Source organism: Leishmania braziliensis, chromosome 35 (assembly GCF_000002845.2).
Source record: "Leishmania braziliensis MHOM/BR/75/M2904 complete genome, chromosome 35".
NCBI lineage: Eukaryota > Euglenozoa > Kinetoplastea > Trypanosomatida > Trypanosomatidae > Leishmania > Leishmania braziliensis.
Window position 1 is genome coordinate 1,971,583 of NC_009326.2, and position 21,847 is coordinate 1,993,429.

General features: G+C 56.6%; 1 protein-coding gene across 1 annotated transcript; it reads left to right on the plus strand.

Moving 5' to 3' along the window:
• Positions 1–1,266: 1,266 nt before the first annotated feature.
• LBRM_34_5330 (conserved hypothetical protein) lies at positions 1,267–21,141 on the plus strand (the record flags this gene model as incomplete). Its single annotated transcript, XM_001568580.2, has 1 exon — positions 1,267–21,141. One exon carries the CDS (start codon positions 1,267–1,269, stop codon positions 21,139–21,141), a length of 19,875 nt encoding a protein of 6,624 aa, XP_001568630.2.
• Positions 21,142–21,847: the final 706 nt, after the last annotated feature.

The window sequence follows — 21,847 nt, forward strand, 5'->3', positions numbered from 1 at the left end:
CTGTTTGCCGGCCGTCTTGCCCGATGACGGCTTGAAACCAGCAGGATTCTCGCGGATGGCGGTGCCGGCGCTGGGTGTGGAGGGGGTGCGCCCAAACTGACATGCCTCCCCGCACCACTCGCGGAACCCAGAGACACGTCAGTCGGGAATCGGCTGCATCATACTTTTGGCATCGTTCTCCCTCCTTTTTCTTGTCTCCTTAGCTGTTTTTCGCGCGCCGTGGTTTGCTTTCCGGTTGCCGGCGCCGCCGCGCGCGGGGGCCGGGGGGCGGGTGGCGCCAGCCGAGGGGCCCTCCCATGCGGAGAGGGCGGTGGCGCGGCCCCCCCCCGCTGTCCCAAAAGCCACCCCGCCACCGGAAAGCCCATGCGGACAAACACGGTTCATCGATCGCCGTTGCGCTGTGGCTATGCGCTGGCCATCTGGAAATAGTCGTCTGCCCGGGGCGCGCGTTTTGCATGCCCCTCCCCGCCCTGCAAAGGGGGGGGGGGGGATTGGCACCCGCTACGAGCAAGCAGCGCCAAGTTGCGCGACAACACGCCGCCCCAGGGCCCGCAGCAGCGTCTGGGCGAACACGCCGTCCTCGCAGGTCGCGCCCCAGCCGCTGCAGCGATGTTTGTGCTGTTGCCGTGGGGCGTCGCGGCCACTCCTGGCTTGGCGCCTGTCCGTGCCCCCACGCCCCAGAGGACGCACATCGCAGCGCGGCTTCTATGACATTACCCGAGGCACAAAGTGGTTGGCAAAGCTTTATAAGGATATTCTTCTCGTACTGGGTCACCTTTTTCCGCTTAGCCCGAGGAGGCTGTTCGGGCGCGTGCGGATTACGTTGTAGGTGAGCTCCTGTACATGTATAACTCCCACTGCGATCCACCCCTTCGCTTTGCCCCAACCTTTTTCCACTATCTTTTTTTCTCGGGAGAAAAATATCTCTGGTGTTTATGAAACCGTTGTTTTTGCTGCAGATTGCAGCCAAGTACTTCATATTGAAGCACTTCTCTGAAACTACTCATTGCTCTTTCAGAACCACTATAAGCCGTACCTATATCTGATTGTTTCGCGCTGTATGGGATACTCAAAGGTACCAGTTTGACAAGTGGAGAAAGTGGATATGACATGTAGGATTCTGCGGAGACGGTATACTGGCAGCATTTCCTTTTTCTTTTTTTCTCACCGTACTACTTGTATCTTTCGCTCGAAGATCACAAGACTTCTCAAGGTAGTTAGCGATTATCACTCGCTGGAATCCCTAAAGCTATGGACATGACCGCCATGGATCAACAGAGCTCTAACTATTTGGAGCTTGATATGGATGATGCCTGTAGTTACGATCAACAAAACTCGCAAATCCGTATCCTTAGCGACGAAGACTACAGCACCGATAGCTCGCAGCGCAGCACTGTTACACGAACAGCACCAGCGGAGGGCACCACCCAGCGTTCTGCCGGCCAACTATCAGGAAGAGCTCGTGGCACCGGCAGCGAGCTTTTGCGACCTCTCCGTGAGTCTGCCTATCCGGTTGAGTATAAGTTTGCACAAACTACCTTAAAAGAAAAGTCAACCACTGAGGCCAGCACGCTTAATGAAGAGAAGTGCGTGGGTCTGAAATCGCTTGGCGAGCTCGTCAAATACAGCCCAACCGACCTCCTCACTCGAGCATGGTGCTTGTGCTCCTCGGAGCAGAAAAACCGTGAGTATCCACTGTATACTAAGCTACCGAGATGCCCTGACGTGATGGAAACTCGGTTTGGGGACACAGATGAGATATCTCACTTTATGCGCTCTATTGCTCTACAGCTTGGTGAACGTTATCACCGTGTCACGCCCGTGTACCTTCGATCTCTGCTCGTTCAGGCCATCGTGCGAGACGAAATAGCAGATGCACATCATAATGTTGTGAACAGCACGCCGTACTCGGACAGCCTACTCAACCCTGCTTGGGAAGGTGAAAGTGCATGTGCCGATGAGACGGATGATGTCTCCGGAAACGATGCAGTGGACGAGGAGCACGACGAGAATCTCGACGCGGAGTCCACTGTGAGCGCTTTTGATTTCAGTGTTGCGTTGGTTTTTCCTGTTGTGTCGCAAAGAATCACATACGAGAGTCTTCAACTCCTTCACACCTTGGTTGACAGATGTTTGAACTCTTCGACGGATGTGACAGTGCTTCGATCCTGGGGCATCAAGCGAATGATGCGTCTGTTGCTTCGCCACATGAATGTACACACCGGGCAAAGTCTGAACAAGAGATGGCTTGCAACCGCAATATCATTACTGTCTAAGATTGTACTCGCGTCCGGCGACACAAAGACATTCTTTGCTCTCTTACGGTGGGGCCTGTACCACCCAGAAACGATTGCAACGCTGCACATGCACAGGGTACGGAGGACTGTAGAACGTATGGAGCAGAGGAGTGCACTTCGCGTACGTCTCTCTATCCCGACAGTGACGCCCAAAGAGCAGACAATATCGCTTATCCACTCTGTAGGACGTATTCCCACAGTGATCACGGGCCTCTGCGTATTCACGGAAGAGGATGCTGCGCGATGCATCCTTTTTACAGAGAACCGCTCCTTCAAAGTTGCCTTGACTCCGCCGTTTGAGGTGCTTTGCTGTAGCAACACCGCCCCTGACTCCTGCAGAGGCGTGTATGTCGAGAATGATATTTCCATCTGCGTACTTGGCGACCTCGGGAAGGTCTTTGTGATCGACAAAGACACTCTATCGCTGAAACGAACAGTGTCTCCTGCATTGCACCTTTCCAGCCCTACACAATTTCTTCTGTACATTGGAGACGGTGAGTACGTCTCACCATACTTTCTAGCAGGTGCTTCCACCGACAGACAGGCTTGCTTTATAGGAAACGAGGTGAGTGGGTCGCTCACGCCGAGCACAATCAGCCTACCACGGACGTGCGACTCGTTGAGTATCCAATTCTACATTTGCCCGGTCATCACCAGTACAGTAAATGAAATGACGCTGCTCCACATCACAACAGGGAGCAAGAATTGGCTTTCAGTGTCGGTTTCGCTAAATCCTCTTACTTCAATCATGGTGCTAACGTTCCGACACGGACAGGATACCGTTGCTGAGGTTCGAGAACCACTGAAGGTAGAGTGGGCTCTTTGGAGCGCGTCACTGACGTCTACTAGCGACACGGCAGCGTGGAGTGTGTTCAAGAACGGGGTTCTGTGCGACACGCGCAATCAAAGCGGCGCGCTGATACAGCCCAATGGTGCTCTGACCCCAATTTTTTTCAAGGGTTGCTTGAACGCATACCTATCCACTCTGCAGCTATGGAGCCGTGCCCAGAGCATTGACTGCATGCGCAACTGCGCGCTGGAGCATACGCCAGAGAGCAAATCACAATTTCTTGTATTTTCGTTCTTGATGGACGAAGGACTCGGGCGCTCTTTCTACAGTCCACAGAGTGGCTACGCCTGGCAAGGCACGGGAATGATTTGGGACACCCCCTTGAAGCCGTTTCCGGTAAACCGGAATTCGACGCATAAAGTTTACTGGAGACCATCCGGCAATTACTATGTTGTCACCAACCACTTTGAGTACGCCGTCATCGAGCCGCAGCTTACGACGTGGATTGATCGAGATGGCCGCGTCGTGGAGCAGGGGGATGGGCATCTTTCGGTGAACGAGCGGCCTTTTTACAACATTACGGATGGCTACTTTTTTCTGTCCACTCAAGACACCGTAGGTATTCGGTCTGTTAAGTCAGACTCACCACCAGCAGCGTACTTGCGACATCTTCCATCCATGGTGGTTGGCAAGCAGTTCTGCGCGCAGGTGGCGGAAAGCGTCATGAGGTGCACCCCGATTACGGCCAAGCAGTACCTAGAATACCTCGTACACCGAACAAATCTGCATCTACTCACGTACAGCGACGATCAAGGTAGCGGCCCCGTTCGCCTCTCACCAAGCCTGCGAGAAAATCTCTCTGTCGTCGGTCGCCTCCTCGACTTGAGCGAGTATCTGCTGTCCGGCATTGAAAGCAGTGCAAATGAATGCCTGCGCCCTGAAGTGTTTCTCTGCCTTCTTGGTCGTGTACTGAGCATATACTTGAAGTTGTTTGAACGGCAATGCCCTGGGCAAGTAGTGCGGTCCGTAGTGGACATGCACAAGCGCCTACAGAGCTTGAACGCGAGAGTGAAACAGAACGAGTTTTTGCAGGAGGCCACAAGTGTGTTTAGTGACCTTAACCGGGTCATTCTGGCCCGCTGTGTCAGCCACGATTTCCAACTGAAGCTCATAACGGATAGTGCGAGCTTGAAGGATGTGCGACAGCTGCTGCAGTTTGAGAGCCTCTCGCAGTTTGTTGCCTCTGTAATCAAGAAGGACATGAAGAAAATGTTCATGACCTTTCTTCACCGCTTGAAGGAGGAGTGCCAGGAGGAGGCGATGCTAATCTTCGACAGCAAACCTCGCCAAATGAACGCATCGGAGGCAATGCTCAGCACCCTGTTGGGGATGCTCTCGCAACAGGAGCACTCGCAGTGGCACCTGGTCGCTGCCGCACTGATCAGCTCCCTCTGTAAGTGGATTATTCGTTGCTTTGAGGAGCGCTACCCGTCGGACGCCGAGCGCTACGCTAACGTTGATGTTCTCAAAGAAACTTCCATCGGCATTGTCCTTTTCCCCGCCGTCCACTACATGTGCGACATGCAGCTTGACTCGTCCATAGCCCCGGACGCGCTGAAAGCCCTCAACGACGCGCGAAAGTGCCTGTCACGCTACAGCCTGGCACCGGGTAAGACGGGGAGGAAGTTTGTCTCGTTTTCGGAGACGCACTACGTGGCGTCGCCATCTCAGCTGACGGCGCCGTTCTATGCCAACCTCTCGTTAAAATATGCCAAGAGCATCAAGGTAGAGTTCCTGGACTCTCCGGAAATGGACCGCGTTTCTAGCACGGTGACGGTCTCGCTTCTCACGAACAACTGTTTGACCTTTGTCGACGTGCTGCATCCTGGCCAAAACACAGTGTCCTTAGAGGGTGCGCAAGTTTCGATTGTGTGCGCCGCTGACGCCACGCCGGATACCCCGGCTCCTGGTGTGGCACTGAACGTGCACACGGTCGTCGAGTTGGAGACCGAGAAGACGGACTGGGTACGCGATATCTGTATCGCGCTCAGCTCCATTATCATCCGTGTGACGCAGCACAACCTGCACAACACCGCGCCGTCCGGCAGCGTCATTCGCAGAGACTCCTTTCTTCGTGGTGGCTTGTCCGTTAGTATGCAGAGGCGCAACAAAATATCGCTCTCCTCGGAGGACAAAGAGGAGTGCGCCGAGCTGCACGCGCAGCTGTGTGCGGTGGCGGAGGAGGCTGACCCGTCACTAACTGCTGCATGGAGCACTTTGTATGAGAAAAGCTGCATCCAGTATTCCAAGCGACTGGAGGGAATCATGCGATGGGCAAGCTGTGCGCTTGCGTGGCATACGCTCTCGCTCCCTGCAGATGATCAACAGACGGTGGAGCGTCTGCTCTGCCGCAGTGTGGATGCCATTAAGCGCAAGACATTTTTGTTGCTGGAGGCACTCCAGCAAGGGCGAGAGGAAGCGATTGTGGGTCGAGCACGCTTTTTGCTTTTCAGCATAACCCCCCGTCTCTTTGGCGAGTTGCAGCTGGTAGAGCACCAGCACACGGAAGAGCCGGTGACGGCGGAGGCAGACCGTGACTCTCGCCAGCTGTCGCGAGTGGGCTACTCGGCTGGGAACCGAAGTCGGGCCGCCATGGCAAGCTTCCAAACGCTTACGACGCACCCGCTTGACCTCTCCAGCAACTATCGGGGGTCACTGTTGAGAACGTGCAAGACGACCTCGCGGGGGGTCGATGCGTCGCCGGTGAACATTTTCAGCAAGGCTGTGAAGAGCGAGGAAGAGAGTTTGCCGAACAAGATAATCTACTACCTCATCAACGGACTTGACAAATCAACCGAAGACATCTATAAAGATATGGTGGTCAAGACGCAGCAGGCTGTGTACCAGACGGCAGCGTACAGGCTACAGGAGGACCTGTGCAAGTCCTTTGCGAACGATCGGGAGATACTGTCCACCATTTTAATGACGCACTTGAAGTACCGGTTTGAGTTATCTCAGTCTACAATTTCGACAACGAGTGGAGAAGAGGGGGCGGCTGGAGCGACGAAAGTTGGCTTTAGCCATCACTACACAGAGCCAATTATCGGCTGTGGTATGCTACGGGAGCTGGAGTTGCAGAAGGCAGTGTGCTCATTTGTGCAGAGCTCGCTGCGCTCCCTCTTGCACAAACTCGACGACACGCAGGATTTCCCGTACGTGGAGGCGGTGTACATGTGTGCTACCCTGTGCCACCCCTGGGATGGTGTGGACATGTCGGTCCTGCAGCCGCGAGAGATCTTCACCTTTCTCAAGAAACTCTTCGCAGCCGCGTGCGAGCTGCGCCTCGAGTCTGCAAGCAGCGACACGGACAAGTACTACGAGAGTTGTGGACTATTTGATCTTGCGCACCGCTGTCGCGTCATTCCCAACGCAATGCTGCAGACGTCTGTTGAAGGCGTTCACATAGTGCAAAGTGAGGTGCAGGGACTGCATGTGGAGAACGTCAACGTTGTGTTCAGCGCGCGAACGCACTGGAAGGCACACGGCGCGAACGTGAAGATACCGGCAAAGACTGGTAATGTAGACTACTACGCGAACTACGGCATTCCAAGGGTGATCAGCGAGTTTCCAGACGTGCAGTACTATGAGGTGACGCTGGATTTTACGCTGCATCCTAGCAATCCGGAGCTGTCGATGGGGCTGAGCCTTCTGCCTCTGTCGCCGCTCGATCCTGTGCGGACAGACTACGTGCTCTCACTCGCCTCCAACGGTCGCGTCCACCGCCCTGAGAAGCAAGATTGCCAGCTGTGCAATCCGTGGAAAGTCGGCGACGTTGTCGGGTGTGGACTCATGTCCCCGTCAAACAGCGTCTTCTTTACGCTTAACGGCGAGTTTCTCGGCGTGGTGGCGGAGGTCCAGACCCTGTCCACCGTTATCCCGTTTGTCAGCGTACACGGCGACGACACGCTCATGAAGGTGATAGTCAATTTTGGCGAAGAGCAACCGTTCCGCTTCGACTTGGCATCCCTTCACTGCAGCTGCCGGCATCGCTACCTCACCCCAAGTGTGGTGTGCGACACGGTCATCATCACGACAGACTACCTCATCACCATGTGCTACAAGGGACTGTCGCAGGAGGACAACACCGCGACGGCAAACTGTGAAGCCATCAGTAGCCTTCTCGAGAGGGCGACTGCGTTCCTCAGCTCTTCGACCTTGACGCTCATGGTGAAGCTGAACGCGTGCTCGCCAGGGCAGAGCAGCCGCATCGAGCCGATTGTTATCTTGCTCTCACGCCTTCTCCACTGCGTTTGCATAGTGATCGAGTGCTTCCGCTACGACTCTGTCTCCTCGCGCACCCACGCGACGGTTCTCCAGCTCTGCGCCGCCATCCTCACGCGGTGCCGCGACAAGTGGGTCAAGGTACGCGCCTCACAGTGTCTGGCAATGCTTTGCAAAATTCTGCCGTCGCAGTACCTCGTGGAGGCATCGGAGACAATGCGGGGCCTGGTGTCCTCTGAGGACCTTGTGCAGCAGCTCGTCGATCTCGCCCGCATCAAATTCAGCAAGGAGGTGGAGGCACCCATGCAACCGCCTCGCTGGGTTGGCGACACCACGATTGTGAAGGGCAAAGGCACCTTCTTCGGGTCTGTTCCGTTACCAAAGAAGGGTACGCATCTCGTTGGGTTTCGCATCAAACGGCGACAGCAGCAGGTTCAGGGGCCTGGGGCCCCGCTGGGCGGGTGCTACTACCTCGGACTGGCTCACGGACAGCCATCGATTCCGAATATGGGCAACCTGATCAGCCGGAGCGACGTTTACGTGCTGCAAGACACAGACGACCAGGATCAGGTGTCGCATCTTCTCCTGCGCCGGCACTGCATCCCGCGTAACAGCCATCGCCGCGTCTACGGAAACGATGAGATTGTCTGGGTGGAGCTCAACGCGGACTACGGTGAAATCGCCTTCTATCGCGAGAATATGATCATGATCGGCCTTGCGTTTGTGAACATTACCCGCGTTGACGACCTGTACCCGATAGCCTTTCTCTTCAACGATGACGCCTCCTGCGAAATCATTGCGCCACCGTCCCTGATGGACGAGTCTGTTGAGCACTGGACGGAAAACCTACGCCGCAGCACTGCCATCGACACGCTGCAGGAGCTTCACGTGGTTCCTGGGTTTTCCAAGATAATTTCGCTCATGGTGCAACGCGCCGTGTCGCAGCTTGATCGTGGTCTGGACGCGTGCCTCGTGGCGCTGGGGGTGCTGGGCGGGGAGCGAAGCTACCTCTACTGCCAGCACGATACCTATGGTATGGTTGTTGTGCACGCGATTGCTGAGGTTACCGGGAATGTGGTGGTGTTTCTTGCCAGCGACGAAGACAGGCGACTGTTTTCAGTACAACCGCAGGGCCTGAAGCCTTCCTTCATTCAAACACCACTGTACCAGAGCAACATGCCAGACGCACATTCCTGCGCCGAACTGCTCTCGAACGAATTATATCACATTCTCTACGAGGCATCCGCCGTGGCCCCGCTCTTACACAGCGAAGCGGAGGCACGGCGCAGGGTGGAGAGCCAGTACGAGAAGTCTCTCAGCAGCGCTATCGCAACGAACCTTATCGGAATTCTCACCGAGCAGCAACTGGGTTTGTCTCCGCAGCTGCCGACAGCAGCTTCGCCTTCGCCAGAGGGAAGCGGGTCTGCATTTCCGTACCGTCGCTCCAATTCGAGCGTCATTTTTTTGGGCCAGTCCGTGTCGGTTGACTTGCATTGCTCCACCAAGACGCTGTACGTGCCGAACCCTTCCGTCGCTGTCACCACCGCTGATGGCTGCTCTGTCGTGCGCGGAAATGTACAGCTTGACCAAAGATTTGCCCTCGCCGTCTCTGTCACACAGACATCGGCCAATGACCTCATGTATGTCGGATTTACTACCGCTCGTATGCGCTGGCCGGAAACGCAGGACGAGGTCGCCACCTGGGATGACGCGTGGGTGCTGTGCAACCGAGATTCCGTCGCCACGAACAGTGTGAATTGCTGTATGGAACCGGGCATCATCTTTGGAGCGGCGGACAAGGTCTTCCAGAGTGGCGACGTACTACTCATGCGTGTGGATCGATATGAGAAGACAGTGGCTTTCACACGCATACGGAACAGTGAGCAGACGGATCTTGGCGTCTTGTTCGAGGGCATCCCTGTATCCTGTGACCTGCGACCGATTGTAGTGTGTGGCGAGGAATCTGTCGTAGTCTTCTCCACACTCAACTCGTGCCTCTTCCCCGCGCGACTAACATACCCGGTGAGCAACTTCAACAACCCATCACGTGAGCGGGTTACCTGCAGCTCGTGCTCGCGGCGGCTGATGCCGCCATGGTACGGTAGCGAAGAGAACGTGGCCCTCTGCGAGTGGTGTTTCAGCTTGTGGAAGCGCCCAAAGGACATGTTCTTTGTGGTGAGCACCGCGTCCCGCACGATTCCGGAGTATCTGGTTTCGGATCACTGCCCCGACACACTTGTGGCCGGCGAGTATGTGGAGTTCGAGGAGAACACCGGGCTTCAGTGGTCAACAATGCGAAGTGTGAACTCGGAGATGATAGGGGGCATATGCATCGCACTCAATGATGAGAGTTTTGCCTTCAGCGATGAGCTTCCACAGTTTGGGCACCGCCGTGTCGACGTCCGGCTCAGCCACATAGCTGGTGTACGAGGTCACCCATTTAGCGGCTTACACTCCTTCACGCCGCTATGGCGAGACGGGCAGCAGATCCGCGCCACGTGCAGCCTCCGTGGCGACTGCGTGGCGGTGAGTGCGACGCTGCTGCCCATGCGTACAAAGTTGTTGTTGTGCCTCCACATTGAGGGCAGCTCGCGCAACACACTCTTCACTATTGCAGAGGTGTTTGTAGGAGTGGCGAATCTGGCCGATACTTCGCGGCCGATGAGTCGCGCGGACCTGGAGCATCTCTGCGCGACGAAGAATGCGCGTGGTGCGTGGTGCGACACAGGCGAGAAAGTGAGCAGCAGCGGTCATGTCTACATGCTCGTGGATTGTCTGAACAACTCGATCTTTTTCAGTTCCAGCCTCAGTGGCCTTCAATGCAAGCCGTTCATCATCTCCGGCAGCATCTCTGCTGACGCTGACGAGGACAATCTTCGCCTCCTCGTGTTTTCACATGATCCGTGCGTTGTTCACTTCTCGGAGGGACTTGTGTCCTACAACGAGTGTGTCGAGCCGAGCTTCGCGCCGTTGGCGATCGGCCTCTTTCCCGAAACAGGTGACGCCCCGTCGGTAGACACGTTTAACGAGGCGATTGTCCTGATGGACACCGTCGACCGCACTCAGGCATACACGAAAACAGAGTGGCGGTATTCGCCACATGTGGACAAGCTGGTCGATGGGATACTCTTCTACATTGGCGACACGGTGACGTTTTTCCACGACGGGGCGACAATTCGTGTGTACGTACAAGGAATCGAGCTGGCGAGCCTTGAGCTTAGTGATGCACAGCGAAGCGAGCGCCTGCGTGTCGTCGCGTACCTGTCCACACGCGGCACGACAGCTACGATTGTGCCTCCTCTTTACGGTGTTTCCCACCTGGGCAAGATCACGCGCGTGTGCAGCCCAGACGTTGCCGTTGTCGAATCCATATCAGAGCACGGGAAGTGCTGCACATTTGCAATCCACAAGTCTGCGGTGCGCTTCTGCGCGATGGTGGCCGCGGCCGACTGGGAGCAGCAGGCCCTGTGCGACGGCGACCCTGTCGCATTCAAGGTCGGTGGGCTGCAAATCTCCAAGCGCGGTACCATTGCTAGCGTGCAAGGAAGCGTTGTGAATGTATGCGAAAATAGCGACAAACGCAACCTCATCTCCATCAACATGAACCAATGCTTTCTCCTCCGAAACGAAGGCAAGCAACGGTATAGCTACGAGCTCTACCCTCTCATCTCGCCTCCGACAAGCTCCATCACGCGTGTCTTTGAGGTGGGAAAGAAGAAGTTCCGTCTGCAGAGTCGTGGGTCGTACAATGGAATCATGTTTGACTGCAAAACATCGGAAACGATTGAGCTGATTGGGTTGTCCGTGCTGACCCGGGTTACCGGGTGTCATCAGGTGCAGACCTACTTCCGCAAAGGTTCCAGCGTCAACCACGAGCGCGACAGCCGATCATGGACGATTATCTTCGATGACATGATTGAGATGACAGCTGACCACCAGTTCAGTATCCCATTTTGGCCGATCATTGTGGAAGGCGGCACGACTTTTTCCTTGTACATCAACACGTCACACAACTGTGGCATTGGCTTCTACTGCGAGGAGGATGGCTGCAGCGGTGAGATTGACCAGGAACTGGACACGGACGGCACTCTTTCTGTGTACCTGGGACGGAAGAGCGGCAGCAGTGACCCTTTCACGGAGTTCAGCACGTCACCGCGCGGGTTCTGTGGCACTATCCAGTACAAGCAGAATCACGGCTCTACCTTGCTGTCTATTGAGGGCAAGCACTTCGCCAGCTCGTCATTGGACGTGAGCCTCTGCCACTCCAGCGAATCGCTTCGACTCATCTGCCGCCCCCCGACAACGTCAAAGGACATTGTCGTCACGTTCCGAGTACGGGTGTTGTCACTTGCGGTGCACATCATCTCCTTCCAGCTGCCTGTGCTTCTGCTCAACCCATCGGCTCGTGCACCTCATGGCATCTCGTACTGCTCCATTTCCATGTTCTACACCCAGGAGGACCGCCTCGAGAGGCAGTGGATCTGGAACTCACGGTTTTTGGTGCAGGGCAACGCTTCTGAGGTTGTGCTAAGCCCAGCGAATCTGTCTCTGGAGCAAGGGACATACACGTTCCAGGTCTTGCTAAAGAACATTGAGGGCGAGGGCGTGGGTGCGCCGCCGCATCTGTGTCTACTCAGCAGCAGAGACCCGTCGTACGAGCGCATGAACGGGCTCATTGCGGTGAGCGGGTTCTTTGGTGACGTGACGTGTGAGGCGAACAGGCCTGTACTGGAGGGTGAACTCCATACAATGACCCCGGGCGCTCACCTAAATCAAAACAACTCGGCATCCTACAACGGTATCATGTTTGACCTACGCAGCAAGAAGGAGATAACCCTGGAGCAAGTCTTCTGCATCTCACAGACCACGTCGGACTGCGTTACCGTGCGCGTCTTTTGGAGGGAGGGAAGCATGGAGGGGGCGGAGAGAGCGCCGCACCAGTGGCGAGAGGTGATAGCCAAGGAATTGGCGGTGGTGGATAAGCACCCTTTTTCGGTTGGCCCACTGATGCTGCGCATGCGGGCCAACCAGGTCTACTCGATATTCATCAACACATCGTCGAGCTGTGGCGTCCGTTTCTATAACAGCAGTGACGGACACGTCGGAGACATTCGCGACGAGTTTGACAGCGACGGTATTTTGTCCGTCTACGTTGGCCGGAAAAGTGAGTCGTCGGCACCGTTCGTGGAGCTGCCACTCGAGCCGCGGGCTTTTCGTGGCCGGATCACGTACCGCACGTACGCACTACAGAATGCAGAGGCAATGGAGTACGCCACATTCTCGTACGTCCGAGGTTTTCTTGTTACTCGAATGCTAGTAGCTCTGATGTCGTACGTCGAGCTGTCTGGTGTTAACCCCGCTCACAACTTTTCCTATGAGCAGCTGCTCAAGACAATTTCACTGCTCGTCACGTCACCGACGGAATCCCTCGCAGACTTGATGGGTGCAGAAAACATGCTTACATCCCTCATCCGGGACTCGCGCGAGGTGCGCAACACCAATGCTACAGTCCCAATAGCAGGGAGCCGCTGTACCCTGTTGGTGCCACTTGCAAAGGGCGACATTGCGCTGCTGACCGACGTGCAGAGTTCCGAGTCGAACGCGCTTGTTCAGCTGCAATCCGGCGTGCAACCCGACGGGATGGCTCTGGTGCGACACCGAGACGCGTCAGAGCCCTTCCGAGTACCTGCGAAGCGACTTCTTCCTATCACGAAGTGTGTCGTGTGCGGTGGAATGTACTCTCAGGAGGTCTGCGCCACCTGCAACACCGAGCACATGCCCATCCTCTCCGAAGAGGCGAGGACACTTGAGATTGTTGCGAATGGGCTACAGCAGTCACGGTCGGGGCGAAGTATTCAGGAAACAATGGAGGCGACGGTTGCTGCAGTGGGTAGTGCCTGGCCCAGGGACGGGGCGGTGGTGCGGACTGATGTGGCATCCAAAGAGAGACTGGAGGTGCGGGCGTCTGTGCAGCCGCGCGGCGTTGGGTTCTTGATCCCCGTTGCACTTCTGCTCAGTGAGGAGGAATACAGCGAGGGAGGGGGTTTCATGTGCCCGTTTGTGCTTCACCCCGCTGTCGGTGCGGCAGTCTCGCTACGCCTTTCGGCGACAAACGAGGTATTTTCTGTGCAGTTCGTTACCAGCGGTGCTGCTTCAGCAGTCGCAGAAGTGACCAAGGAAGCCTCAGCTAGTTTTTTGCTCCTGCGACTTTGGGAAGGCGATGACGAGGTTCGAGAGGCGCTCACCGAAGATCCCGTTCCATTTGTTGTCTGCCGTGGTGGTGAGTCAAGCGTTCCGCTGATTGAAAACGTTCACGCCGGCTACGCTGCTAGCTTTCAGCGCGACGGGTTTGTGGCGCTCTTCCTCGAGATAGAGGCATGTTTGCCGCTCCCACCGACGGCACCAGTGGTCGCAAAGCCGGACTGCTGGATGTGGGAGCACAACTCCGTTGAAGCGCAGCTGTACTCGACCAGCGCCACGTATTTGTCGCACCTGTTCTGCATGGAAGGGGTATCTGACTGGCCGCACTACTCCGACTTAATAGTGACTGCGAAAGGCAAAGAGGCGACAATTTTTTTAGAGCTCCACGTCACGCAAGTCGCAGTTAGCACACTCTCCTCGTCCGGGATGATGCCGCACTCGGCACCGTTGCTACCGTCCGTTCGGATCCGCAAGCCGTTTAACGTGCAAAGCGACGAGGTACTTACGCTACGGGTGACGACGGAGGGTGACTTTTTTATTTACGACACGAATGACATCGTGCGGTGCAGTATTTCAAAGGACGAACTCTACAGCGGCAAGCACCAGCGACAGCTGCACAAGATTGGCTTTGTGAGCGTCGACCCGGAGAAGGTGACGGCGCTTCTTTACGCGCCGGAAAAGGCGCGGCGCCGTTCCTGTTCCGCCATTGCGCCGGAGGCGAAGACGACCCTCTCCCCCTCCTCCTCGCTGCTCGTCAAGACATACTCGCCTGCTTGGGTAAAGCGGGATCCTAGCCGCATTACCGTGAGTCGAAACGGTCTGACCGCGAGCTCCGTGAACGAGCTCGGTGGAGGTGACGCGGTAATGGGGACACCATTACCACCGACAGGTGTGTCGTCTTTTGTGGTGCAGATACACCGCAAAGATTTCCAGCCAGGCACACCACTCGGCTCCGGGTTCTTTGCCGGAGTGGCCCTCTCCGACTTTGCCCAGCTGGCGCCAGAGTACTCTGCCATTAAGACGTGCATCGGGTCTCTGTGGGTGGTGCAGGATGTTCAGGACGAGGACTCGATGCCAAATCAGGAGCTGCTGACTCCTCTGATGCGCGGCTCCTACGGGCAAGGAGTGCTGTTTTTTGATAGCACAAAGCTGGTTTTCATTGTTGACCGCAGCAACGGCTCGCTTTCTATCTCGCGCGACAATGAGTCACCACAGGTGGTCTTTCAAGGCATACCGCATGGCGCGTCCGTCTCGCCGTTTGTCCGGCTCGACCACCCCAACTCCTCCGCGACGCTGGCACGCTTTTCTAGCGCTGTGGAGTACGCACGACTGCATCAGCCTTCCCTGGAGAAGGTCCTCTGGTTGCAGCCTATCACACCGTCTCTTTTGCGCCGCTACCCCCTTTTTATGGCAATGCAGACCTTCCCGTTTATATCGGAGCTGGTGCGCAAGCTCCCTACTCGTCTCGCCGGGGTGTTGGAGCGGTGTTGGGGCGAACAGACCGCACGGTCGCGTTTCGAGTACCGTGTATCGCAGGTGCTGGAGGAGCTTACGGAGTTGGGTGCCTTTGCTCGTTTGACACCGGAGGTGAACAACGCCAAAGTGGATGACATTGTCGACTATCTTTCCAGGTCGTCGCGCAGAGAGGTGGTAGTGTTTCCCGCTTGCACGAGCCAGACAGAGGCACAGACATCGCTACGGGACAGCAGCACTGGTGTGCACGTGCGGTTGCCGCCAACGTACGAGCTTGTGGGACGCGTGGAGGCGACAAATATGGTGCGAGTGCTTTACTTCGATCACGAGTTCGGTGCGGTCGAGCGCACGCTGCACCTTTTCTACCTTGACGACCCGACAATAAACCTTAACAGCACGAACGACGTCTTGCCGCATCTGTCTGTGATGCGCCAACACGAAATCCTACCAGCTCTGAACAGTTCAGACGCCGTGGCCGTTATGGTAGACGGATGGTTTGATTGCTCACTGGCGGACTACAACGAAGAGCTCAACGTGAAGGCAGAGGAGGAGATTGCCTCCTCCCTTGTCTACGCCTTGGAACACTGGCATCTGCACCAGCTGCCGCACGGTCACGTCCACCCGAAAAACATCTATTTGCGTGTCGCGCATGGGGAGGTGGTGCAATGCTGCCTGTGGAACGTGCATCAGCTGTCCCCGACGAGCAAGTACGCCTCGCATGATCTGCGTGACTCTGGCGTCCGCTCATTGTTTGGTGACCGATGGGCCTGCTGGAAAATACTGCACTCTTTTCAGGACCTTCTCGCCTATGACCCCCGCATTGCGGAGTGCGTCGAACTCATGGTGGACGAGGCCACGAGTATCTCACGCGCGCTGCAGCTGAGTGTGGCGTTTCAGGGAAACTTCAGCGACAGCGGCGAGGGTCCAACGTTTTCGCTGCGCACGGGGTCACGGCTACGCGGCGGCTCCGGGTCGTACAACGGCATCATGTTCGACGTCGTTGCCAAAAACAAAACCATTCGCATTACCAAGCTCTCCTTCATACCAGACGCGAACACGGTAGCGACGGTGCGGCTCTACACGCGCAGTGGGAGCTTTATGGGCTTCGAGCGCGATGCGGAAGCGTGGACGCAGCTTGTTGAGGAGGACATGGCGTTGAAGGACACGTGGGAGGTGACGCTGGAGAGCTTTGAGCCCATTACGGTGCCAGCTGGCGCGCGGGTTGGTATTTTCCTCCACACGACGAGCGGCAGTGGTGTGCTCTTCTTCTCCGAAAACGAGGGACTGCAGGGCAAAACCGGAGACGTGGAGGAGGAGAACGACGACATTGGCATTACCATTGGCAAGAAGAGTGAGAGTGCCAATCCGTTTGTCGCGGTGCAAAGTCAGAAGCGGCTGCTGAAGGGCAGCATCACCTACACCGTCCTCATGCGATCGAGCGGACCGCGGAGCTGTCTCATCTCCTCCTGCGAGCCTGTTCTCGGCGACAGCAAGGACGACGAGCAGGTCGAGTTGCGTTTGGTGCAGGTCAGTGGTGCAGCGAACGAAGAACACGTGGCATCGCAGGCGCCGAAGGGAGAAAGTGAAATTCGTGGTGCGGAAGCCCGACTCACCACCACCGTGCCCCCCTCGTCGCCAAGGTACTGTCTTCAGGTCCTCGGGACTCCAAACACTCGGCACGGCGGGGATGACGAGGATAACGTGTTGACCCTCGTGGCGCCGAGTCAGTTCGTGTGGTGCCGCGCATCGCAGGTGGTCTCCGTTCGTCCTAGGGCACTGCGAGAGGTGGCTGAGCCACTGGTTCGCTGCCTTGCCGCCGAGGGTCTGCGCAGGCGTCGTGCACTACTGCGGCAACACCGTCTCAGCAGCTACCTGTTTCCTTGTCGTCCATTGCGTTTCACCCCCATTTCGGCCCTTCAAAAGGGGACTGAGATGCCGTCGACAATGTGTAGTGTAACGCATCCGATTCTCCGCGGTGATAGCGTGTTCGTCTCAGAGCCCGTCTTGACTTCTTGCACCCTGTCGTTCTGGCAGAAGGCGTCCGGGGCTGCGCTACTGCTTGTTATGGATCACATCCCCACGGCCGACGAAGTGAATCGGCAGACCATATCGCCGCTGTCCAGCTCGCTGGTTGGCGCGCGCAGCTGTGGTGGATTTGTGCACGTCGATGACGAGCTTCACTGCGTGACGTCGAGTCGAGATCGTGTGTATCTGCGGCTCAAAGCGCCGTTGTCATGCCGCCCCGTCTTTGTTGTGGCACGACTCCGAAACGCCGGACACCGCGACTCGCCGCTGTTCGCCTACAACACTGCCCTGGAGCAAAGCCTCTTCGTCCCCGCAGCGGATGGATGCTTCTTCATCACCGGCCGCGACACCACACCACGCCACGACAAGGCTGCAGTTGCGACCACCTGGCACGCCTGTGGCGGATTTGTTGCGCTGGAATGGCGCGACAGGGGTAGCGCTGGTTCGGAGCCACTTGTACGGCTCGAGTCTCTCGTCTCCAGCATGTGTGAGGTGCGCTTTGTCTGTCTGCCTCGGTGCCCAGGAGAGTGCGAGACAGTCATGCAGGAGAAGGTCAAGGGTGGGGAGGGGCCCTCAGACGTGGCTATGCCGCACGCGATCCTGCAGTCGCCGATTCTGGTTGAGCTTCGCGAGCAGGTGAGGTGGAAGTCGGTGCGGCACCTGGTCGGTTTGACGTGCCTGTCCTCGTCCCTCGCGCTGTGCGGCACGTGCGCGGCGTGGCAGGTGGCGGGTGGCATCAACTGCAGTGGGGTGGTGTCGTCGTCGCACTTCACTTTTGCGGAGCGGCACCGGGTGCTCCTGCGGCTGCAGTTCCCGCGCCGCGCTCCGATGGACCTGCAGCTTGACTGCAAGAACGGCGTGGGAAGGCCGATTCGACTGTTGCACGGCTCGTACAAGTGTTTGCGCAGTCGTCTATTCGACACCGCAGTGCGCGAGGTCTTTGTCTCCCTCGATATCAACCTGCAGACGCGCGAAATCATCGTGCTGAGTAGCGAAGGCACCGTTCATCACCCCTTTATTGAAGAGAGCGTCCCCTCGTCAGACGTGCAGCTGATTTTTGTGTCTCACGCGCCAGGATCGAGGCTGGATGTGCTGGAGTGGAGGGTTTGCACTTCTCAAATTCGTGGTGAGATGACTACGTCGGTGTTCAAAGATGTGCTACAGCAGACACACTTGGCAGAGCTCTCGGCGAACACGTCCTTGACGGTCGGCAGCGTGTGCCGCCACTCGCCGCGCGGTATGTTTCAGCCCAACCGCGAAGTGAACTTGTCGCCAGCGAAGCAGATGGGGGTTCTCATGGTGACGTACGCGAGAATGCTACTGGAGAAAGCGCTTCTGTTTCAGGAGCAGGCGCGAGCAGCTGCTCAGCCGCATTTTCTTAGCCTTATCGCGTTCACGGCATTACGCACGCACAGCGATATTGCTCGAATCTTGGATGCTGAGATCAAACAAGGCTCTTTCTGGCTCGTGTCTCAGTGCGTTGCACAATTATCCGCGCCGTTTCTGATGCAGGTAGCGGCAGAGGTGGCTGCCAGCATTAACGTGATCGCCTCTCTGATGCGCAACAGCGTCTTTCGGCGCACGATTTTGAACGCGTTTGGAAGCACCCTTGTTCTCATTCTTCTCAGGGCTGCAACGGTGAACACCCGGTCGACGCGGCACTCAGCACTCCAATGCGTGCAGGAGTTGTTAGCGGATGAGCGCGTACCGCTTCCGTCCTACCGCGTGCTCTCCGCGCATCTTCGTCCGCTGACGGACATGATGTCATCCTTGTGCCGGAGAGAGCGGATGACCTCGGCGGTAGTGCAGACCGGTGTGACACTCATCGCTGATCTAATCGAGCGCTACCAGCGTGAGCAGCGAGCGCACCTCTACCGAGATGCTCCAGCAGAGATACCGTACAAGCTGGTCCTTTGCGCTCGCGAGATTGTGCGCGCTCTCCTTCATGACCCGCCGCTTCCTTTTCCTTTGGCAATGGTGACGGAGATGAGCTCGCAGCATACGATGCGGTGCGAGGTTGTCAAGCGTGTTGTCGACGCTGAAAACAGGACGTGCTCGTTTGGAGTGTTCCAGGAGGAAGGCCGGCACTCGGATAGTAGCATGTCCTATACCGTAAGGCTGAACGGCAACAGGCGCGGCTCCGTCGTGGTCGGCTGGAACTCGGCGACGCCGCCGCCGCCGCCGAATGACTCACTGCCGTGCTTTGGCTACTATGTAGAGGGGCGCACCGGGGCGGTGTTTCTGTGTTATAATCACACAAAGTCGCTGAAAGGCCTCGCCCTTCGCGTTAACGCTGGCGACGAGCTCGTCACAAGGGCCAACTACAAGGACCACAAGATCGTCTTTGAGTTGAAGCGTGCCGGCATCACGGTAGGGGAAACGAAGTTTGACACGGAGAGGGAGGTGATTGGGTTACCTTTTTTCTCCGCCGAGTACTGCGATGACGCAACGGTGGACCTCAAGTCATTCCGTCCAGGCCCGCAGACGCTCTCTATATCCCGCCTCTACGAGCAGATTCTCCAGGCTCCGTACGAGCAAGACCAGACGCCGGCGCAGTCGTACGAGTTTTATGCGGAGCTGAATCTGTTTCTGCAAACTGTCCTGAACGTGCACGGCAGCGACGACATCGCCTCGCGCGTCATGGGCGAATCGACTATGGCGAGCCACGAGCTGGCCAGCTTCACGCAGGTGTCCTCGGTGCTGAACACTGGCGCCTTTGCCGACAGGGTCGCTCTTGCCCCACTCATGCCGTACATTGTGCGTCTCAAGAAGCTAGATGAGCTGACATCCGAGTTTGTCCCACTCATCAACTTGCGCCGGCGCTCGGAGTTGTTTGATATCTTCGGCGTTCTCAAGAACCTCTGCTCCCGAGAGACGGAGGAGCGGATACAGACCCGCATCATGGCCCCATTTCAGCACATGCAGGGCAAGAAGGTATCGGTGACAATCCACACGATGCAGGCGCAGCCCACGAGCACCACCGGCCCATTCCAGACACTGATGCGCTCCGTTTTTGGCCAGCTGTATCTGCAACTACAGCAGGCCACCATCGACATCTTCTATGTGTCGCCCATCTTTACCGTGAAACTCGCCGGTTTCGGTTCCACCGACGCCGGTGGCCCCTACCGTGATGTGCTTTCTCAGCTCGCCACAGAGATCATGACGACGCACCCAAGCAAGCAGTGCCAGCTGAACCCTCTCTTCGTGAACTGCGGGCGCGGTGACGTGACGGCCATTATGCCAAATGTGGCCTTGATAGACAGCGCGCAGATACCCCTCATGCTGGAGTTTTTCGGTAAGCTGCTGGCATCGCTGTTCCTCACCCAGGATGTGCTGGCGGTGGAGTTGCCTCCTCTCTTCTGGAAGCTGTTGCTGGGCGAGGAGGTCACCATCAAGGACTTGGCTGCACTCGACACGGACATCGCAAAGCTTCTGCAGCCGGAGGAGCTGATGATGCGCACCCAGGAAGAACTGGAGGAGCGGTTTCCTGGCATCAGTGAAATGTGGAAGGCCATTGTCACAGACAACCAGCAGTTCCTCCTGGACGAGAGTCTTCCACCTGAGACTGTGGACGGTGCTCGGCTGCTTTCTCGCCGCATCATGGTGAGCGAAATCGGCCGCTTTGAGGAGGCGATCGCGTACATTCAGCAGGGCTTTGACCAAGTCCTTCCACTGTACACGTTGCAGGCCTATCGGTGGCAGAAGGTGGAGCTCCTCATCTGTGGAACGCCGAAGCTTACCTTTGCCGATTTCTACAACAAGTGCGATATTCAACTCCCGACGACGGATGCGAGCATGTTTATATCCGTCCTGGAGAGCATGACAGACGAGGATCGTACCTTGCTCCTTCGCTTCACCACCGGCCAGTCGCGCCTCCCTCTCAAGACAAAGATAAAGGTGACCCATAACGGCAACACGGATACACTTCCCACTAGCAGCACCTGCTTTTTCGCCCTTCGACTACCGTCCTACTCATCCGCGGAAAAGATGAAAGAGTATCTCTTGTACGCTGTGCGACAGTGCAAGGCGATCGACGCGGACGGCCAGCCACGCGAACACCTTCTCATCGACTGAGAGTGCGCGATGTTTTATGCGTCGTTTTCCCCCTTTTTTGTATACAGTTGTTCATCTGTACTGCTGTGATGTTTCTGCAATGCGTCCTCCAACGACTTCATGTTGTTCTATTTGCACGTGAAGAGTCTCAAGAACTCCTTTCATGCCCCTTGTCGTCATCTCTTTGACATTTCACAGTTATCGCTTTTTTTCCCTTCGCCATCACTGTGTTGGTTTACTACTTCATCTCATCTTTTATTTCTCTTTTCTTTGTGTGTCTTCTTTTATCCCTTCCTGTGTGTATGCAGCTTCCTTCCTTTTGCTTCTTGCTTGATGGCAGGTGTCTTGCTCTCGTTGGTTTTGCTCTTTTTGCTTTTCTTTGTCTGTCTCTCTGTGCCATGCGACCTTCGATGTACTAATGCGTTTCACTGGCGCGTTCACTGCTGGATTTTGCTGACGACATACTCTCCGCCTTTTGTTGGCGTCCATAACTCACTCCGAATGAGTCGAGCAATACAGAGAAGAGTGGCGTCTTGATCGCCAGCAATGGATTTCGGTTGAGGTGTGAGATTTGTAGCGCGTCGTGCTTGCACAATGTCTCCCGGCTTGTTGCGTAGATGGGGACTTTGCCCTTCCCTCTTCACCCCTCAACTGTTTAACCTCCCATTCGACTACGCGTAAAACAACCTGTGCTGTCCTGCTGGCTCACTCACCCTTGGTGTCTCTT